This window comes from Myxocyprinus asiaticus, chromosome 8, assembly GCF_019703515.2.
Source record: "Myxocyprinus asiaticus isolate MX2 ecotype Aquarium Trade chromosome 8, UBuf_Myxa_2, whole genome shotgun sequence".
Taxonomy (NCBI): Eukaryota; Metazoa; Chordata; class Actinopteri; order Cypriniformes; family Catostomidae; genus Myxocyprinus; species Myxocyprinus asiaticus.
The window spans coordinates 22197921-22218782 of NC_059351.1; the positions used below are offsets into that span (position 1 = coordinate 22197921).

The 20862-nt window shown below is 37.7% G+C and overlaps 1 protein-coding gene across 1 annotated transcript in view; it reads left to right on the plus strand.

The window, feature by feature from the left end:
- Window positions 1-17046, plus strand: part of LOC127444927 (glypican-6-like) — a 397241-nt gene extending 380195 nt beyond the window's left edge. Inside the window, exons 8-9 of the mRNA XM_051704591.1 lie at window positions 7057-7232; window positions 16823-17046. Of these exons, the coding sequence (XP_051560551.1) occupies window positions 7057-7232; window positions 16823-17019 (373 nt within the window). The 3' untranslated portion in view covers window positions 17020-17046. The remainder of the gene's footprint in view (window positions 1-7056; window positions 7233-16822) is intronic.
- The last annotated feature ends 3816 nt before the right edge of the window (window positions 17047-20862 follow it).

Here is a 20862-nt window from a genome sequence, read left to right on the forward strand (position 1 = left end):
TGGGCGGGGTGTGGTCTCTGCGGTGTCTTCCCCTTTGGAGGGACACCACCCAATGCAGACACTTATGGCTCCCAGTCAGTTAACAAATTCCACTCTTTTTGGGGAGAAAAGAGAGGGAAAAGAGGCCTCGGCTGGGCTAGACTGTCCCAAGTTGGGCAGTCGACTTGTTCCTGATGGGCCGTTCGACGCTCAGAGCGTTGGGGGAGGTTACGTGACGGCCTGGTGCGCTGGCTACGAGGCACACAGCAGTCTGCCCATCACACACCGCCAGTTCACGCAACACAGTTCAGCTAGTTGTGGCATTTGTATAGGGACCCCTAGTGTCACTACATCGACACAACGTCGAATGAGTGACAGATAGGGAACATCCTGGTTACTTTCGTAACCTCCATTCCCTGATGGAGGGAACGAGACTGTAGGGCTTTACTGGTTGTTTAGATCAGTGTTACTATCAGAAATAATTGATAATTATTTCTTTAGTTATTAATTAATATTTAAATTAATTAATTGAATCTAACTCATTAAAACCTCATATGGGGCTCTAGTAAATGTAGTGCGCTACGTTTAGGAGCGGGTTTGGTTATTAGCAATAATTAATAATTATCAAAGATAATTCCGGCCAGAGAATATGGCCGCGAATGTGGGCAGAGAGAAACCAGTCAATGGTAGCTTAGGAACAAAGCTGAGCTTTATCACGAAGCTATCTACTAGCCAAAAATGTGTGCGAGAATGTTTGTGAAGGGTCGCGTGTGTGTGTGTGTGTGTGTGTGTGTGTGTGTGTGTGTGTGTGTGTGTGTGTGTGTGTGTGGTTAGTACGAGAGAAAGAGAGAATAAAGTGACGGACCCAAAGCCGGTTTCGTGATCGTGGGAAAGAAAGCAGCTGTTAGTTTATCACTCAGAGATGCGGTGGACGGCACGTAAACCGTCCCGCGGTCTTTGATTCTTTAATGGATAAACTCAGTGTGCCATTCTCAGCCGCGATGGCGGAAATGCACAACAGTCCAATGTGGTTGGACTACAATACAGCAAACCTCATTTGTGATAATTAATACCCTGAATGTTAATCATGAGCGGAGACGGCGGTCCGTAAACTGTACAAACAATAACCTTGATACACAAGAATAACACACTATAATATTCTATCTCTGCCCAGACGTAAACCTCTTACTTGAATCGCACGAGGATGTGGAATGTGTGTTCATCCGTCCTTTAACTCCGACTCAGTTCCTTGAGACTCAGATGATGACGGGAGGCCGTTTTCTTGCTCTGTCGGCGGGCGGTACGGCTGCTGATTTTTGGCGATCTGGCAGAGAAATCAGCGACGTCGACTTGACTGAAGATGGTAGAGAAATCTTTTCTCTCTTCACTTCTGCAGGCAAACGGATGAAGATGCGGATTGCTTGGCGGTCTCCTTCGGATCCGTTAGTGTTCGTTGGAACACAGAGTAATCTCAACTCGTCCAATGAGATGGAGATTGTATGGCCACAGTTTCAAGTCGGACGTTACTTCCTTGTGCCACGAGGCTGCACCTGAGGGCAGCGATGAGCTGCATCTACACACGGCGAGCAAAGTTGCTGGAAGCAAATCCCGGAAGCATTTCAGAGGTATTTCTACTCCTGATGATGTCATGGTTGAGGTGCGTTCTGTCGTGTGCCTCATCCAATAGGAGTTGAGAGTTCGATCCTTTAGTGAGCAAGGCTTCATGGGATTTGTAGTCTGTTTTGGACTCCCTTTGTTTGATTTTGTAAAAAGTAAAATTTATGACTTGGTATGTGGGCCTGAGTTAGGTTTTACGACTGTGTTAGGCCTGCCTTTGTCTTCTATCTGAATACATGAGGCCCAACAAGACGTTGTGTCGCTCTTGCCACAATGCTGAACTACCCACTGAAATGGCCGGGACCTGGTCTCGGCTCCTCAGCACAAAACCTGAATGAGTGGTTGCATTCCAGCTCCTTTTATACCCATATGTCCGGGGGAGTGGCATGCAAATTCCATTCGCCAATTCTTATTGGCCTTTTTTAAAAAAAGCAGAGGTGTTTGGGGCTCCCAAGAGTGACCCCTAGTGTCACTATATCGACACAACGTCTCGTTCCCTCCATCAGGGACCGGAGGTTACGAAAGTAACCAGGACGTTATTTTTGCTTTTAACTTTTGAGCACTTCGGGCTGAAAACATTTCTTTTTTAACTTTTGCTTTTTGGCCTCACCCTGAGTTGACTGAACCAAGTGTTTTCAATTTGTGTCATCTTGATCATCTTATCTTGTAAAATATAATTTCTTTGGGGTTTTATTTGCCATCTTCTCCTACAATTTCTCTCGAATCTTCACCAAAATTGGAAACTGGATCTAGGCAATACTATGGTCAATTGAAAAGGAACTTCATAGGAGTAATAGTGATGCTAGCCTTTGTGAGCACCAGTAAATATGGTATTTTGGCGTAAACTGTGAATACAATGGCAAAATGTTTATTTTTATTGGCAATGAATCTATAGTTTACACAAAAATACCAGATTAACTTGTGCCAAGGTGTTAGCATGAGGTCATTTTGTGGCATCTACCTAGTACTACGTGTACTTAAGTACTTCAGAAGTGACACTAATTATAAATCAATAAAACAATAATTGCTTGGCTTATTTATTTATTTTCACTTCCAGAACATTTCACAGAGAATGCGTTTGTCCTGTCAAAAAAGCTAGACAAAGTGCAAACTTAATGCAGTGGTTCTCAAAGTGTGGGGGGCACAGTGGTATTGTAAGGGGGGGTTAATTGCTTGTTTTTATTATTGGGGGGGTTTGGAATGGGTGAAGATTTCAGTTAATTAACACTCACATTTCCATCTCTTCTTAACACAGCACTATCAAATGGCTTCAGTAGACTTGAAACATTGCGCATGAGTGATATGGAACACTTCTAGGGTGCTTTTATGTGCTTTTTGAGCATGACAGTCACAATCTACGATCCTCTCATCTCTTAATCTTGTGTTTCATCAATGGATTTGAATGGATTTTTCTCTATATGGAAAACAAATGCAGGGTTGCAGGAGTGGGAGTGGTCAGGAAGACAATCATTGCGAGCGAAGATTGGGTGAACATGGAGTAAAATTCAGTGGGAGTGTTCGGGTGCAGGATAGAAACTTGCAGGAGTGGCATGGAAAAAACAGTCCCACACAGACCTCTACTATAAGTAGATAAATGAACAGACAGTATACAGAAAATGACAGAACAATGTTGGCCTAGTGACAAAAAGTGTCTAGTTTCAAAGGGTGGCGTAACCAAAAATAAATAAATAAATAAATAAATAAATGAGAACTACAGACCTAATGAAACAGAGACTCGCAAGACTCGTTTAAAAAAAAAATTCATATTTTAAAAGGACCATTTTTAACTAGACACAGCATTTTAAAAGCGCAACACATGGAATGAGACAAAGAAGAACACACTTCCATCTAACCGTCTGTATATAGAACAATAAAAAAAAAGCAGATGTTGTGGTGTCATTTTGCTTCTGAAGTCTTTGTAGTGCACAAATAGAATAGATTACTTTTATGACTTTTCATGGTGCTTTTGTGGTGTATTTTATAGTCATGTTTGTGAGTAGCAGAATATTCTAGTGTGCTAGCTACGAATGCTCAGGAGATCACGTTGAACACCTACATCAAAACAGGTACATGCAGGTCAATTTTGTCTAATGAAAGGCAGCAAGTTCTGTGCATTTGCGTACATAAGAAGAAATGTATATTTCCATTGCATAGTGTTCATGACCATCTAATGGCACACATCATGCTGTCTGTCACTCCGTCTGCCTGCATTTAACAGTATGCCAGCCGGTTTGGCAGAAAAACCCATCGGCTTTCTGGCCCTCCTCAAGTGATAATATGAGCAGATGGTGCAATATAAGACGCGTTTCAATTTCTCTCAGAGCAGCCTCATTATGTAATTCTGCCGTACTGTGTGAAGAGGGGTTTTTAAAGTACCTAAAAGACAAATTAATGCAAATGACAAGACTTGCTGGAGCAGAAATTCATGTGATTGTTTTTGTGTTTGTCAGATCAGGTCTCCACAGAGTACAACAATGTCAATATTGGCTCATTACTGCTTAAAAAGCACAAGCTTTGCATTTGAATAGAGGCATGTTTGTGATAGCGCAACACGCAAGTATTCAACAAGTTCCATTTATTTTTCCACAAAGCACCACCTGAAATATTAATTAGGCACAAACAATTACCTCTTGCTAAAGTGGTTATTAGGAGATTAGATCACAATAGAGTTCACTGCATGCATAATGCTGCAGCATGTGTTTATACAGGTTTGTAGAGATGAAATTTAGCAATGATACCTTTGGCAGCACTGTACTGATATTCCTAAAGAATCTGTTTAATTCTTCACAATTTTTTGCAGTTAATTCAGCTTACCTTCTTAAAGACCCCATGGAATCAAAATTGGACTCTTAAAGGTGCACTCAGTAATATTTTAAATATGTAATCTTGGACTTACACTGACACCTAGTGGTGTGGATGCAGCATAATTCAAGCGCATTCGTTTTCAGTAACAGATTAACATTCAGTAACATTGATGAAATGCATTATTCGTAGTCAACCATGATGAACTCAATCCATGAGTGGAAGTTACTGAGATTAAGCGAATAGTATTTGGCTGATCACGTGATCCTAACATGGCACCCCTCATAAGAGGACCATTTATATGTAGAAGAAAACAGCTTTTATATGGTTACTGATATGACTGGAGACTTCATTTCGAGTACTCGTGATTTTAAAACATATACTTAAAAATTGCTGTTATTTTTTCTGGAGTAAAACTTTTTTATTTATTTTTTTAATGAGGAAAACAAAAACTGAGTGCACCTTTAAGATTTTTAGTTCATGTCTTTTCACTTTTTGGCCATTTATATGCTACTGTACTCCTTAAAGTTGGAAATTTCAAGTTTTAGCAGGTACAAGCATTTACAATTTACAGCCTTCCTTTTCGGGGAACACTTACCAAAAATATTCATAACTTAACATACACTCGTACCCAAAATTTTGTTTAATAAAATTATCTCTAGAATTAGAATGTCCACCTCCATGTGCACATTTTCCATTTTTTTTTTTTTTATTTTTATTTTTTTTTTTTTCATTTTATTTATGTATAAATAAACATTTAAACAAATTAAAACTGACTTGGAAACTTTTACCAGGTCTTCTTTTGTGTATTGATTGTACTGTTTTAGCCTTAATGTTAACATTTAACTATGAATATCCATTTTAAAAACACAAATTATTACATGTTTAAAACTGATATGATAAACTAAACAAAGATGGAAATAAACATAAACCATTGGAATACTTATTGTGTGAAAATTATTTCTATCAATTTAAATATATATGAATGTTCCACAATTGTGGCGTAATTTCCAAAGAATTCTATTAAACATAATAAAGACTTTGAGATGTGCTGGAAATGACACTGTGGTGGAAATATTCATGACATTTAGAAAAGAATAAAGAAATGACAAAAATAAATTTCCTGTGATGTAAATGTTGGTAGACAAATAAAATGTATATTAGTTTAAAAGATGAAAAGGTACTATATATTAAAGGTGTGAAAATGTTTTAGTGATACTTTACATTTTATAATTTCAGAAATTAAAGATTACAATTTGAAAATCTCCCACTGACCACATTATGAATATTTGCAAGCAATGATTGTACTTGCAATAGTTTGCACCCTGATCAGCAAGATGATTTTCACGCTATAAGTGAAATTACAAAGTGCAACCTCTCAATATTGCTGTGTGCTTCAACATTTGTCAACTTTGTCACACAAGAGCCTAACATACTGCAATTGAACACTGTAAATACATCCTGCACACAGTGTTGTGCTGTAGGGCATGTTAATGTAAATGTGCAAGGTGCTGAGATAATAGGCTCGTTCAAGGAACAGTTCACCCAAAAATGAAAATTTGCTGATAATTTACTCACCCTCAGGCCATCCAAGGTTTATCTGAGTTTCTTTCTTCATCAAAACAGAATTTAAGATTTTTAGGATGACAATGACGCTCTTCCTGACTCCTCCTCCACGTGACGCGTGACCTTACCAACGAGCTTACGTCATCCCTCTCATAAGCGCACGTCACAGAGATGTACGGAAGTGAACATTTGTAGTTAAAAAGTATATAAGTATTGTTTTGTTTCTCAAAATAATCAATTGTTTGCATTCAGATGGACTTTATTTGTCAACTGGAGTCGTGTGGATTATTTTGATGCACCCTAAATATGCATTTTGGACTGTCAAAAAATGGAGTACATTCACTTGCATTGTTTAGAGGAGGCAGCCTGTAATGAAATCCTAAAAGTCTTAAATTCTGTTTTGATGAAGAAAGAAACTCAGATACATCTTGGATGGCCTGAGGGTGAGTAAATCATCAGCAAATTTTCATTTTTGGGTGAACTATTCCTTTCATGTGATCATCTGCTAATTTTACACCAACAGTTAACCTTTAAGACTGCTATTATGCGGTTCCTTTTAAACTGTAAAATAAAATAAAAATACTTAAAATATTTTATTTTAAATATTCTATCCAATATTTAAGGTGAAAATTATGGGATCATGAAAAAGTACTGAATGGGGATATGTAAGGAAGACATTTTTGGATGCTCTGTGAAATGTCTTTTATTTTTTATAGGCTTGTCTGGTTTTATTTTTATATATTTATATTAACAGAGTAAAGGGAACCCAGTTTGTCCCGAGTAAACAGCATAAATCATTTACACATTTAAAAGACACATAAAGCAGACATGTGTTTACAGTTCTGAATTATAATCTTTGTTAAATTTGTAAATAAATGCACTTGTGTTTGTTTATCCCATGACTTCACTTAAAAAGACCCTTAATTAAATATAGATTATATCAAATGTATCTATCTGATACATAACTAAAAGTGAATGATTCATGTGTGGGTATAACCCCAACTGTGGAAACTAATTTTTCATGAAATATAAAAAAAAAAAAATATTAAAAAAAAAAAAAACCACTTCAACTGTTTGTTCGTTAATTTTCAGATATTTCCCAGAAGTTGTTAAAGATGGCCTAACAAACCAACTGAATAACCCGGAAGTAGAAGTGGACATCACAAGACCAGATACTTTTATAAGACAACAGATCATGACACTGCGAGTGATGACCAACAAGTTACGAAACGCGTACAACGGCAAAGATGTCTACTTCCAAGACTCAAGTAAGTCACCTTCACAAAACATTTCTGTATAATGACAGAAAAAAAAAAAAAAAAAAAAAATCTCCTAAAAAAACATTATTTTTTTTTTTTTTATAAATCTCCTAAAAACATTGTAATTTGTATACATTTATTGTTATATATAAAACAATAAATGTATACAAATTACAATATATTAGAGCTGTCGAAATTAACGCATGCAATCAATTAAAAAAGTTTAATGCAAATTTTTATTAATCACGATTAACATCGTTATTATTGTTAACAATACCGAAACTGAAATCTAAATGAAAACATTTTTGTTAACGGAAATAAAAATAAAAACTGAAATGATTGGGAAAAAAACTGAAACTACACTAAAATCATTTTTTTCATAACTCTAAAACTAACTAAAATAAACGAAAAAAATATCTTGAATCAGTTTTAGTTTTTGATACATAGTAGGGTGAATATATGAAAGTGGGACACTTTTGGAAATCTTACTTTACTTTTAATTATGATTCAAATGCCACATAACCTGACATTATACTTTTATAGAACGCTTAGGATGTCTCATACCTTAGTAAAAAGCAAAAATGAAGAAATACTCAAGACTGGAAAGAAGGACCTTTGGAGACCCTCTTTTGACCAAATCCCAGATTTTTTTTCAGGCAGTGTTGGTAAAGTGTGACAGTAGAAAAAACTATTGTATAGAATAAATCTTCAAATTATTTTGAATTATTTTTGACACTTTCTTATACACTTTCACATCACAAGCCATCATATGTAACATTAATAAACATTAACTCTGTTACTATTTTATTACCTTAAAATATTTACCTCAAATTTCTTTACCATTGCTTTTCCCAACGGTGGTCGTGAAATGTGCTCTGCCACACATCCTGATCTAAGATCGTCAATTTAAAGCCCCAGAAAAAGTTAATTGTTTATTTACAAAAGATTTCTAACCATTTAAGGAAATACACATGGATAGAATAGGGGTCAAGCTCAACTGTCCCAGTTCCACTCACTTCTTCATCCTATTTTATAAAATTTGAAACATTTACAATCTACCTTAATTAAACTTGAAAATGCCACAAGATCGAGGTAACACAAGACTGTATTGAGAAATGTAATGTCATTAGAAGTTTTAAATAAAACAGTAAACTAAAACTAAACTAAAATAAAAACTAACTACATTGAAACTAGAGAACACTGAGAAAAAGCAAACTAACAGACAAAGTGTGAAAACTAGCGAGAACTAAACTAAATTGAAATGAAAAATTGAATATAAAATAGAAATAAAAAAATAATTAAAAAATCCAAAACTATAATAACGCTGGGTTGGAACAGGGCAAATCGTTTGCGATGTGTCCACCTGGGGTGGTAACCTCGATTTATTTGCTTTTTTTTAAAGAAAAGGAGGGATGAGTCGAATTTTTGTTGAAATCAACATTATAACACAAACAAGCTTGGAGAGTAACGGAATACTTGTAATGGTGTTACGTAATCAGGATACAAAGAATGTGTAACTTTAATCTGTTACAGTTACATAAAAAGCCAACATATTCAGATTACAGTTACATTTGGTAAAAAATGGGACTCTTTAGTACAGAATACAGATATGATCAGATGTGCGCTCAAGATCTCTTCTTGTTCTCTCGTGACTAACATGAATCTGGTGCCACTTACTGTTGCATGCACAAATAACATCTGCCTCACAATCAACACTGTGCTCTCGAGGCAAACAAGATCAAACCATTAAGGGTTGTTTCATCGCAATGGCCACTGGAGAAATATGATTATTTTTTGTAGAAATTCTGACATTCTTGTCTCTTCAATGGAGAAAAGGGAAACAATATTACAGTTCAGTGCAATTTAGAGGCTACCTTCCTTTGTGAAGATGCAGTGATTTTCCAAGGACCCGACATATAATTTAAATAAACATTTAAAGGTAAGACTCACACGAAAATCACATTTGCTAGGATAGCTAAAATTAGTCATAAATGTTCCCTAATTTTTGCACTTGAGCGTCTGTCGATCGTTTTCACAGGAGCAGGAATAGAAGTGGAGAAATGACCACTCCCCTGTCGAACGGCCAGTATTCCTGTACACGTGACTCCTACTGTCTAAATTTTGTGACTTCTCATTTCCATCTTAACATCAGTTGAAACTCTAGAACTGTTCTTTGAAATGTGTTTATGTTGTAATGACAACAGTAATTGGGACAGCATTTCTTTTTCTTTTGTTTTTCTTTGTTAAAAAAATCCACATTGTACACATGAATACCAGATTAATTGAAAATGTTATTAAGTTCTTAGGGGAAAAGTTCAATGGATGATTTATCTGATTTTGATACTTATAAATGTATTGTTAAGAACAGTTCAAAAGTATGGGTGAGGGAGAAATACTGGCAAATGTAACATTTAAAAACTAATAGAAAGTAGGAATAAGTAAATCAAGACACTAAAAATGTTTAAATCTATTTCGATCTATTCTTTAAAACAAGACTTTATTATTTATTTATTTTATTATTATAATTTTTTTGCCATTAAAATTCTCCTTAAACATAAACATAGAATTAGAGCCCAACCGATATGGGATTTTTGAGACCGATACCAATTTTAGAGGGGGAAAATTCACCGTTTACCGATATGGTGGCCGACATATAGTTCATTTTTGAGCTGGAATGAAAACAGACCTTTTCTATGTGGATTGTGCACCAATTTTACACCAATATGACTATGCAAAGGTACTCAGAAGGCTGTTTTCTTAAATATTTTTATCAAAGAATATTTGACATTATTATTATACATTGTCAACAAATTCTAGAAATGAACACTGAGAAAATAAAGAATAAATAAAAATACAATAAATAGCTTAATAAATATCAGTACTGTTTAGTATAAGTCAAATGCTGACCATTTAAATAAAGAATAAATAAAAGTCAGTACTGTATGTTTAGTATCAGTCCAATGCTGATCATTAAAATAAATAATAAATTCAAATAAAATAAATAGCTAAATAAACATCAGTACTGTTTAGTATTAGTTAAATACTTACTATATTAATACAGCAGCGGTGTTACACCGTATTCTGCTATACAAGTTCAGGGGAAACTTTCAACGGTTGAAAACCAGACTTTTAAATATTACATTTTATAAATGAAACAACTGGAATTGTTCGGTTGAATGGGATACCAAACTGTGAATCCTGAACAAAACAGTTTGTTGAATACATGTTTACTCCTTAGCTTCCACTCAGCTGACAAGCTATGAAAGTAGCTACGTGGTTAGCTAGTTAGCTATGAGCTCGTTGTCACGGGGATTAAAAGACGGACGGACGTTGTTTATTTACTTTCCAGCATTGCGTCTCCCCAACTAGATAACAACGTAGCATGAAATCAACACTTAAAAGACACCACACCATTGTCTTCTGAGCTGCAAAAATATGCTCTGCTTACCTTTCAATCTGCTACATTACTGACAGCACTGACAAACTAACTCGGCACCGCTTAACTCCGCCCTCTCTGTAGAACCACCGTCAGTTCAGAGTCAGCTCTGTACACAGTGGAGTCGGAGTGCGCTCTGCTGGACAAACTACGTTATGACACCAATTCTAAAGCATTGTTTTCTGCGTTATATGTTCTGAAAAAATGTTTTCATATCTGCGCATATCGGTAAACATATAGGCCTATACCAATATATCAGTGAATGGCTAATATTGGCCGATAATATCGGCCGACCGATATATTGGTCGGGCACTACATAGAATCACCCATAAACGTTAGCTGGTGATGTTTGACTGTGGATCATGAGCAAGCAGAGGACAGACACTAGGGGCACTGCATTAATAATAATAATAATGATGATGAAGATGATGAAGCCTGTGATGTACCTATTGCAGTTGAAAGTTAATGACTGGTCAGTGCAAATTATTCTACATGCTAAATGCAATGCATGGCAGAATTTAAATTGGTAGGTTTTTTTAAATCTGAAGTATATCCTGTCAGATTTTGTTTAACGTTAACCAAGATATAATTCAGTGCATCTGTTCTAACTGTATTTGCTTGATGAGAAAATAAACAATTTTCTGTAACAGATTGACCTTACTTACCTGATTTGGTTAAAAATGCTGAGTTGTTCTACATTTTAACATATTCTGTTTTCCTAATAAGGAATTTTTTTTTTTCTTATATATAATAGTAATAGCTACATCACTCAGACATGGTTTGTTTGCATTCAGAAGGCATGATTAAAAGTCTTCGAGAACATATTGCTTTTCTCTTGACTTTATTCACATATGCGATCTTGAGACAATTAGTTAATTACTCAAAAAGTAACTAATTACATAATATTATTACATTATTTTATTATCGAGGTAACTGGATTAAGTTACTGATTATAAGTTTGACTTAGTAATCATTATTTGCAACAGATTACATTTTAAATGTAACCCTCCCAACCCTGGCCACAAATGATGTCAGTTGAGCTTAACTTGTATTGAACCCAGAACATTCCTTTAATGTCTGTTGCAATGAATACTTAACCTTTTTTTTTTTTTTTTTTTTCAATAGTCAACCTCACACTTAGACTTCGGAAAACGTTTAATGTTACTTGAATTCATGCTATTTTAGTGCATTTCTGTCTTTATGTGTAATACGTTGTTTGGAAAATGTTAACAAAACTTTATTGTGACATATTGTTTTCTTTTCTAAGAAGGAACTATACAGAGTCAAATTTAAAAACTTTTAAAATCTGCAATTAATTGCGATGAACTATGAAAAATCACGCGATTAGAGTTCGGTATGATGAATTAGGGGCTGTAAAACCCCATCTTCATCTCGGCTAGAGGGACAGGCTCTATCGCACCATTCCGTAGAAGGGTAGCGATTTCCACATGCAAGGTAGCAGCGTTCTCGCCCTTCACTGAGGTGAAGCAGACGCCGCTGAACCTGGGCGCACGCCTAGCAAACTGAATCGCATAGCCGAGTCGGACGGTCTGGATCAGCCATCGCGACGCCATCGGAAAGCGTGAGCCATGCGTCCAAGCTCCGGGTGAGGGGGACCAAGGGGACAATCTTGTCGGACGTACCGACGGGTGGGGCCTCGCGGCGGGGCGGAGCCTGAGGCGCCACGTCGAGGGGGCTTGAGCCCCGTGGCCATGCAGAGTTGAGGGACATAGAAGCACTTACCTGGCTCCTGATACCCACCATAGGATCGGTTGGGGAGGGGGGGGGAATTATATCGTCCCCGCAGTCCGTCGGAACCATCCCGGTGTAGGCATGCTTGTGCCACAGCTGGGCACGCAGGGGCAGGGGGGCTGCCGCTGGAGCGCCAAACCTGCCGAAATGGAATTGTGGATGGTGGTCATGATGATGGCCGTGCGCACTGGATATGTGACCCAGGGAACAAGAAAACCGCTCCTTTGTTGAACTTTTGGGTACCGCAGCCTCTTGGACATGTGGTGAAATTAAATGAAAATGAAACAAAAGATTCTCCTCCCGGCCCTCCACCAGGGGGATGGAGTGGTCTGTTCACCAGCTTCAGAGCAGCGGATTTCCTTGTCCCTGGGTCGCCCGTCTCAGGGGCACTTCAAAGCCTTTCTCGGGTTCTTGGCGGCCGGCCATGAGACTGGTGGCATCTGCTTCCTGTGGTGGGCTCCACGCTGGGGCCGGGCTGTGGGGGCGGGCTGCGGTGGAGCTGGTTCTGTTGCTGCAGGAGGACACCCTTGGTGATGAGCAGATGGAGTGCGGGGTCTTGAGCCATGCCGGGGCAGGATATGTTGAATGGCCTCCGTCTGCTGCTTCACCACTGAGAACTGCTGGGCAAAGTCCTCGACGGTGTCGCCGAACAGGCCAACCCGGGAGATGGGGGCGTCAAGGAACCGTGCCTTGTCAGCCTCTCTCATCTCGACCAGGTTGAGCCAGAGGTGGTGTTCCTGGACAACCAGGGTGGACATCGCCCGCCCGAGAGACCACGCCATGAAATTTGTCGCTTGGAGGGCAAGGTCGGTCACCGAGCGCAGTTCCTGCATCAATCCTGGGTCAGAACAACCCTCGTGCAGTTCTTTCAGTGCCTTGGCTTGGTGTACTTGCAGAAGAGCCATGGCATGCAGGGCAGAGGCAGCTTGTCCAGCGATGCCGTAGGCCTTAGCCGTCAGAGACGACGTGAACCTACAGGCCCTGGACGGGAGCTTCGGGCATCTGCGCCAGGTGGTGGAGCTCTGCGAGCACAAGTGCACCGCGAGCACCTTATCCACCTGGGGGATCCCCGAATAGCCCCTGGCCGCCCCACCATCAAGGGTAGTGAGGCGGGGGAGCTGAGAGACTGGGATTGGGTCATGAAAGGTGCTCTCCACGATCTTGTCAGCACTTCATGCACCTCCAGGAAGAAAGGAACCGGGGTCGGGCGCGGCCGTGATCAGCGCTCTGAGCTGAGGAACCAATCATCAAGCCGCGAGGGTTCAGGGGAGAGTGGAGGGTTCCACTCTAACCCAATGCTCGTGGCTGCCCGGGCAAGCATGTCGGCCAGCTCTGCGTCAACCTGCGATTGGGCGACCGTACCCGAGTGAGGAAGCCCAGCTGAAGACTCCACGTCGGACTGAAAGAGCCCGCTCTCCGATGCTGCATTCAAGAGCTCATCGTCTTCCCGGGCCCAGAATAAGAGGTTGAACTTGCCCTGAGATGAGCCGGCGGTCTCATCCAAGAGCCCGACCGGGGCAAGCGAGCATGCTGAGGAATGGGAGGTCTGTGGGGGAATACCCGGCGGAGGCGCTCCCATTGAGGTCCCCAAATTGCCCCCAGTGCTAACTGCCATGGCCTCATACCCGTAGGTAGAAGGACTGAGGCGGGGAGCCACTGGGGTGGCTTGCTTTCTTACGAAGGCAAGCCGTGCACGTAAGACCACGATCATGGCCGTCAGAGGCCGAGAGATAACGTCCGCAACCAGGAATAACACACAAATGGAAAGGCATCTTTAAAAAGATATTCCGTGTGTTCCGATGTTTTAGTGAAGAAAATATACTCTTTTAGAATATACTCTTTTTGTTGTTTGTTTGTTTCTGCCGAAGCGCCCAGGGGTGTTCTCTGCACTGCACCGGTGAAATGCACCGTAAGAATCCAGCAGAGGAGGTGAATGAAAATCACGGAGAATTCAGCTCAATGAATAGAACCGCTTGGCTCTGAAGAGAAAATCTGAATGAGTGGTTGCATACCAGCTCCTTTTATACTCGTATGTCCGGGGGAGTGGCATGCAAATTCCACTCGCCAATTCCCATTGGCCTTTTTTCAAAGATCAGAGGTGTTTGGGGCTCCCAAGAGTGACCCCTAGTGTCACTACATCGACACAACGTCGAGTGAGTGACAGATAGGGAACAGTTGTTAAGGTTTACAATGGAAATATGGAGACACTCCTTGCTGCTGAGAAGTGCGCTTAAACATACATCTTGGCTATTTTGAAGCAATGTTACTTCTGATGAGAGCTGCAACAAAAAAGGTAATCCCAGAAGCGATCTTTCTCAGTTTCTGAGTTTCTCTCTTTTTATTCCTCAAAAACAAACTCACACACAAACTCACTACTTTATTACTCCAGTAAGTGTTCCAGTGAAGCAGCGCAAGCCTCGCTATCCTCCATTGCTAGTTCTAAAGTGATATTTTCGAACTAGCAATGAAGGCTCGGACTGTATGATGCAAGATGCTGAATCCGTTGTGGAAGAAAGTAGTTCCTCTCACACAGTGGGGAAAGAGTACAGATTTTCTTTTACTTAAGTAAAAGTACTGCTTCTCAAGAAACAATTCACTTGAGTACAAGTCGAAGTACTGAGAAATATTATGACTCAAGTAAGAGTAAATAAGTAGTTTGCAAAAAACTAAAGTAAATATGTTACGAGTTACTTTATGAAAATTATATTATATATAGTATATACGCTTCCATTTTTAGAACACAAAGACATTTTTGTTCTTGAAAGAAATTGATGCTTCCTTTATCCAAGGATGCATTAAATTGATCAAAAATACTGCCAAAATCATTAATTGCAAATTATTATTACAGTTTCCATTTTTTCTTTACCTGTGATGGCATATACACCCATTCCTTACAAAAGCATTCCAAAGTGCTAATTTGGGACTCAAGAAAATGTTCTTCTTATTAAAACAATTGAAAATGGTTGCGCCACCATGCGGAAATCACAATACAGTGGGTTTTTTTCCCCATTTGCTGAGGTATTGAGTTCTTACAAGTTGCTTTACATTTGCAAGTCAAATTCTGGTTTTAAAAATATGCAAAAAGAAACACATTTCTCCTGAAATTCTATTTTCTCCTATCTAGGTCTATTGTTTTAGAGGGATGAAGGCTATTCCATGCATTACTTTTTTGAAAAAAGAATCTCTAACCAGGATAGAGAGGGAAGTGGACAGCCAGATGCACAACAAGAAGACAAGAAATAACAGTCTCTAGTTTGAGAAACAGACTCCTCACAGGTCCTTAACTAGCAGCTTCTAAATGCCAAAGACCTGCATTGCTGTAAGAGGATTCTTGGACAAACAGACATTTTTAAGAATACAACATTTGGGGGGGGGCTTGGGTAGCTCAGCAAGTAATGACGCTGACTACCACACCTGGAGTCACAAGTTCGAATCCAGGGCATGCTGAGTGACTCCAGTCAGGCTTCCTAAGCAACCAATTGGCCTGGTTGGTAGGGTGAGTAGTCACGTTGGGTTAACCTTCTCATGGTCGCTATAATGTGGTTCTCGCTCTCGGTGGGGCACGTGGTGAGTTGTGCAGGAAGCCGCGGAGAATAGCGTGAGCCTCCACATGCGCTAGGTGTCCGCGTTAATGCGCTCAACAAGCCACGTGATAAGATGCGTAGATTGACTGTCTCAGACGCGGATGCAACTGAGATTCGTCCTCCACCACCTGGATTGAGGCGAGTCGCCATGTCACCGTGAGGACTTAGAGCACATTGGGAATTGGGCATGCCAAATAGGGGAGAAAAGGGGAGAAAATCCTGAATGATGTCTAAGGTGTGCTAACTGTGGTATAAGTGGAATAATTGACTCTGGCCCGTTGAATTATTGAAAAATAATGCACACCTGAGATGTAACCATGTATTACCACCTCGGGTGTGCATTATTTTTCAATAATTCAATGGTCCGTCGTCAATTATTCCTTACTTAAAAATCATGGTTAGGTTTAGGTTAGGGGGTTAGACTTACAGTAGGAAAAATCATTATAACATAATTTGTTGGTTAGTTTTATTTTTTTCTCAATAGGTGTAAAAGTCATACATTTTGTAAGAGGCAACTTGTCATATTTTGCCATTTCACATCTGTGGCTGTGACTTCATTCTAAATTATTTAGTAGATTTTCTACTTTGCTATGTCACTTGTCAGTATAAAGAGCCTGCAGTTAGGCCGATGGACTGTTTCTCTTGCGGAAATAATTTTGATCAGTAATAAATGTATTTAGTGAACATTGCTGTCATCATATCCATCACATTTTTTATCATTCAGTGAATCTGCATTGTTCAACTGAAGTAACAATTCTAGTTTCAGTTTAGATCATTTCCACGTTATTTTTGTAAATTTCTCCTCACTGAATGTTTCTGTACGTCAGGTGATGAGGAGAGCGGTTCGGGCAGTGGAAGTGGTTTTATGACAGAACCGGAAGTGGTGCACACAGAACCTCCGATGGTGGAAGCGGACATAAGTGACCCACAACCAGCAGCAGACTCAGCCCGTCAGCAAAAACCTTCTTTGCAGTTATTATTTGCTGTAATCACACTCACATCGCTGTTGATGCATTGGAGATAATGGCAGGCAAACAGCCACACGGACATTTAAGACAGATGCAGCATCGTTCACAGTGCTGGACGTTTTTCAAAAAAGAGAAAATGCCCTTGAAAAAAAAAATGGAGAACAAGCTAGCTTGTTAGATGTAAGGAGCGAAAATGAGAGAGAGTTTGATAAACAAGTTAGCGCAAACTTTTGCATCCTGTTCCAAAAAATGCTTGGTGCAATCACAGAGTAGCTTCTCTTTTGATCAACTGCTCTCATTTCAAATGTCGTTAAAGTTGAAGTGTGTAATTTTTACGATGTTATAATTCTTATCATATCCTAGTTTGATATATGGCAACTATAAGTAAGCCATTTGTAGGTTAATTTCCGCACAAAGTGTAAACACTATGGCGCTATTAAAATATTGCTCTGTTTGTTTGAACATAACGACCTGCCCGACACGGCAATATTGGCTCAATCAATGGCGTGAGTTTGGGGTAGGACAATCTGTTTGGCCCACCAATAGTAAATGAGAGGAGTGTTCAGGAAGCGTGTTTGAAAACAGTCACTATTTTTGCAGTTTCAAAAGGAAGTGGCGCAGAAATTACACACTTCACCTTTAATAGAAAAACAAACTTTTAGGATAGAAGGTGGTTGCCGTGCGAATGGGACTACTTTCAACATGATCGTTCCGGAAAAGAATGGGAATATGAAAATATATTTTGTTTTTCTTTTATACTGCATAAAGTGAGAAACAAAATGTGCTTTTTTTTTTCTTTTTCTTTTTTTTTTTTTTTTATTACGTTTCACCCCTCCCAAATTCCTTGTATGATAAAAAAAAATAAAAATGGACATTATAAGATGAAAAAAATATATATATCATTTTTTTTTTTTTTTTTTTTTGTAATACAAATCAAACTTGTTTATGTACCACTGTGAGAATACATGAGAAGGTCATGAGTAAATGTTTTTAACTGTTTAGTTCAATCTTTTTTTTATTTTAATTTTGTTTGTCAAACAAGAGATTTTTTTTTTTTTGTTTTGTTTTTTTGGTATTGCAAAACTGATTTGAGGTTGTTTTATAAGACTGAGAGTTATAGGTGAAAATTAAGCTAGTCTGAAAGAAATTCCCTGACTGTTGCTTCTGCTTAATTCAAATTAAATGATCCTTATCTTAATATATAAAGGTTTAAATTATAAAATGTTTTCTTACAGAGACAGAAAATTTATTTATATTTCTAATAGAATTATATATTTTGGCTTTACCAGTTAGCAACTTTTATTCAAAACCGCTTATATCTAACAAAATAGCTCTTGCAGAGAATGGTGTTTTTGTCCTTTTCATTGCAAGCATTAATTTATTTTCTACATATATTTTCTTTTCATTTGCAATTTATATATTAGTTTCACATGTAATAGCTTTTGAAATTGCACCTGATCAGTTTTAAATTCTTCAAAAACATTGAGGAAAATAACTTTTTTTATTTGTTTGTTTTTTTGTTTTTTTGTTATTTTCCTAAAGAATGAAACAATTCCCTTGAATGACAGGTTTGTGAAGTGTATCTGCCCCGTATAGAGTTCAGATTTGGGACAAATTTTCTTGGAGATAAATTTGGCACTTGTTCAGTGTTAGTAATATCAAAAGTTTTAATTCACATGCTTGCACTTGTCTGTGCAAAAGCAAAAACACAACTTAATCAAGTTTAGTGTTAAAAACCAACACAACATACTTGTGGTCTTTACTCATATTATGCATTCACAACCCTTTATTTTTATATCTATATTTCTTTATGTTGCAGTCTTTTTAAGTGTCTCACTCTATCGGCTTTTAACATTTCTTGTTGACTTTAACAATGATAGATTTATATTGTGATCAATGGGCTTCGAACATGAAACACAAGCAGGAAGAATTTCTGTGTACATTGTTTGGTTACATAAGTTTCATATAATTCTTTTGTAAAAATGTATCTGATCTTGGTTAATTCATTAAAAAATATTTTTGTTATGTAAATTTTTTTTACTACATGTTTTAAAAAAACCTTCTTACAAAAAATTGTGGCAATGAATTGCATTGCAAAAATTATTCTGAATATTTTTTTTCTCAGAATACATAATATAATATATAATTGCTTAAGAAACAAAATTGTGTAAGCTAAGACTTGTTTTCTGAAAATCTCAGAATATCTTAATTACAAGTTTACTTTTCTTAGCACATTTTTTTTTTTTCATCTTGTTTTAAGCATACATTTGGTTAGATTTTTGGTTTTGTTGATGTTTAGAACTTTTTTTTTCTTTTTTTTGACAAATATACTAATTATGGTAACGCAACAATATACACATGAATGTTTTTATGACGATGCACACAGAAATATGTTTTGCTTGTGTTGAATGAATGACACCCAATGAGTCATTGTACCGGCTCATTTGCGTCTATAGTTTTAAATGTTCCCGATCAAGTGGATTTCAGATCAAATTTGTACAGTGAACTGATGGAATTACCGGTTTAATGGCTCAGACCTTCCATTATGAACAGTGGCATGTTTCAGTAGTTTTACGAAACCTTTTCAAGTTGTTTATGGAAGCACACCATGCATTCACCAGAGCCCGTGTGCTTAACGTTGAAACCTGCTTGCTTAAACATCCGTTTCATCATTGAAGTGCAGCAACGTTTAATTCCTAAATGTTTTGTTTTCTAAGTGAAAGCATCAGTGATGTGAAGCAGACTATAGACACATAAACAGCTTTAAAATGAGATGTGGATGATATAAAGGATGATGTGCTTATCTTTGGGCAGATTTTTTAATACAAAATTCAGTGAGCCAAGAGAGGACAAGGTTGAACGTACTTTTAAATATGTCTTAAAGTCAACATGAAATCAAAATATACTCTCATTTTCTTTCTTAATACATTCATATCAGTGCACATTATTCCAAAATTAAAAGTAGTCCTCCACAATCAGCTCCAAACTCACATTCAGGTCACATTCGACCCACTTTTCACAATCCAATTCCTAATGAATAAAATCAAGTCTTGTTTCTAACTTAATTTTGGAAAAAATAAGTATTTTTCAAAAAGGTTGAATTCATTCATTTTTGTAAAAATGAACTAACAATGAACAATACTTTTTTTTTTTTTTTAAATGTAATCTTTGTCAACGGTCATTTCTAACAAAATTTGGTGAGAAAACGTAATTAAAGATGTATTGTCTAAAACCATGTATTATCTTATACAATTTTGCTTTTCAAGTAAAACTATTTGGCAATGGGGTAAGAAAACTGTAATTTAATATATATTCTCAGAAAAAAAGAACAATGACTTATCTTCTGCTTCTGAAGTAACTATCTAGTTTTAAAGATGTTTAAAATTTTGTACTAGTTTATTGTTTCAGCTGAAAATACATCACATAATGGCAGTACAATGGATTGTGAATGTAATTTCATGTTGACTCTAAGTTAGAAAGAAAGCATAGGAAATATGGATGGAAAGGTTTACAAACAGATAATTTCTGAATGCTCATCAAATGACATGCCAGCTTTACTGAGAGAAGACAACGAAAGTGAAGAACCCTCAAAAGTAGTTGAAGGTCCCAAAAGGGCTGGTCGCAATATATGGCCATGTTAGTGCATAACAGTTTTTTTTTTTTTTTTTTTTCTACTTTTCCATTCCCCTCCTTTCTTGTGCTCTCCTGTCGAATTCGAAGATAGGGTGTTGTTGAAAAGAGCATGTTGTGTAAAACTTTGCCTAATATTTGGTGTGTTTCTATTTGTGGTCTGAATGTATGACTTTCCCTTTTGTGCAAGGATGATATATTTTCAAAACATATCACCGATTTTATTGGAGGTTGTAAAGACTAAGATATGTCCATCTGTCAAATGGACA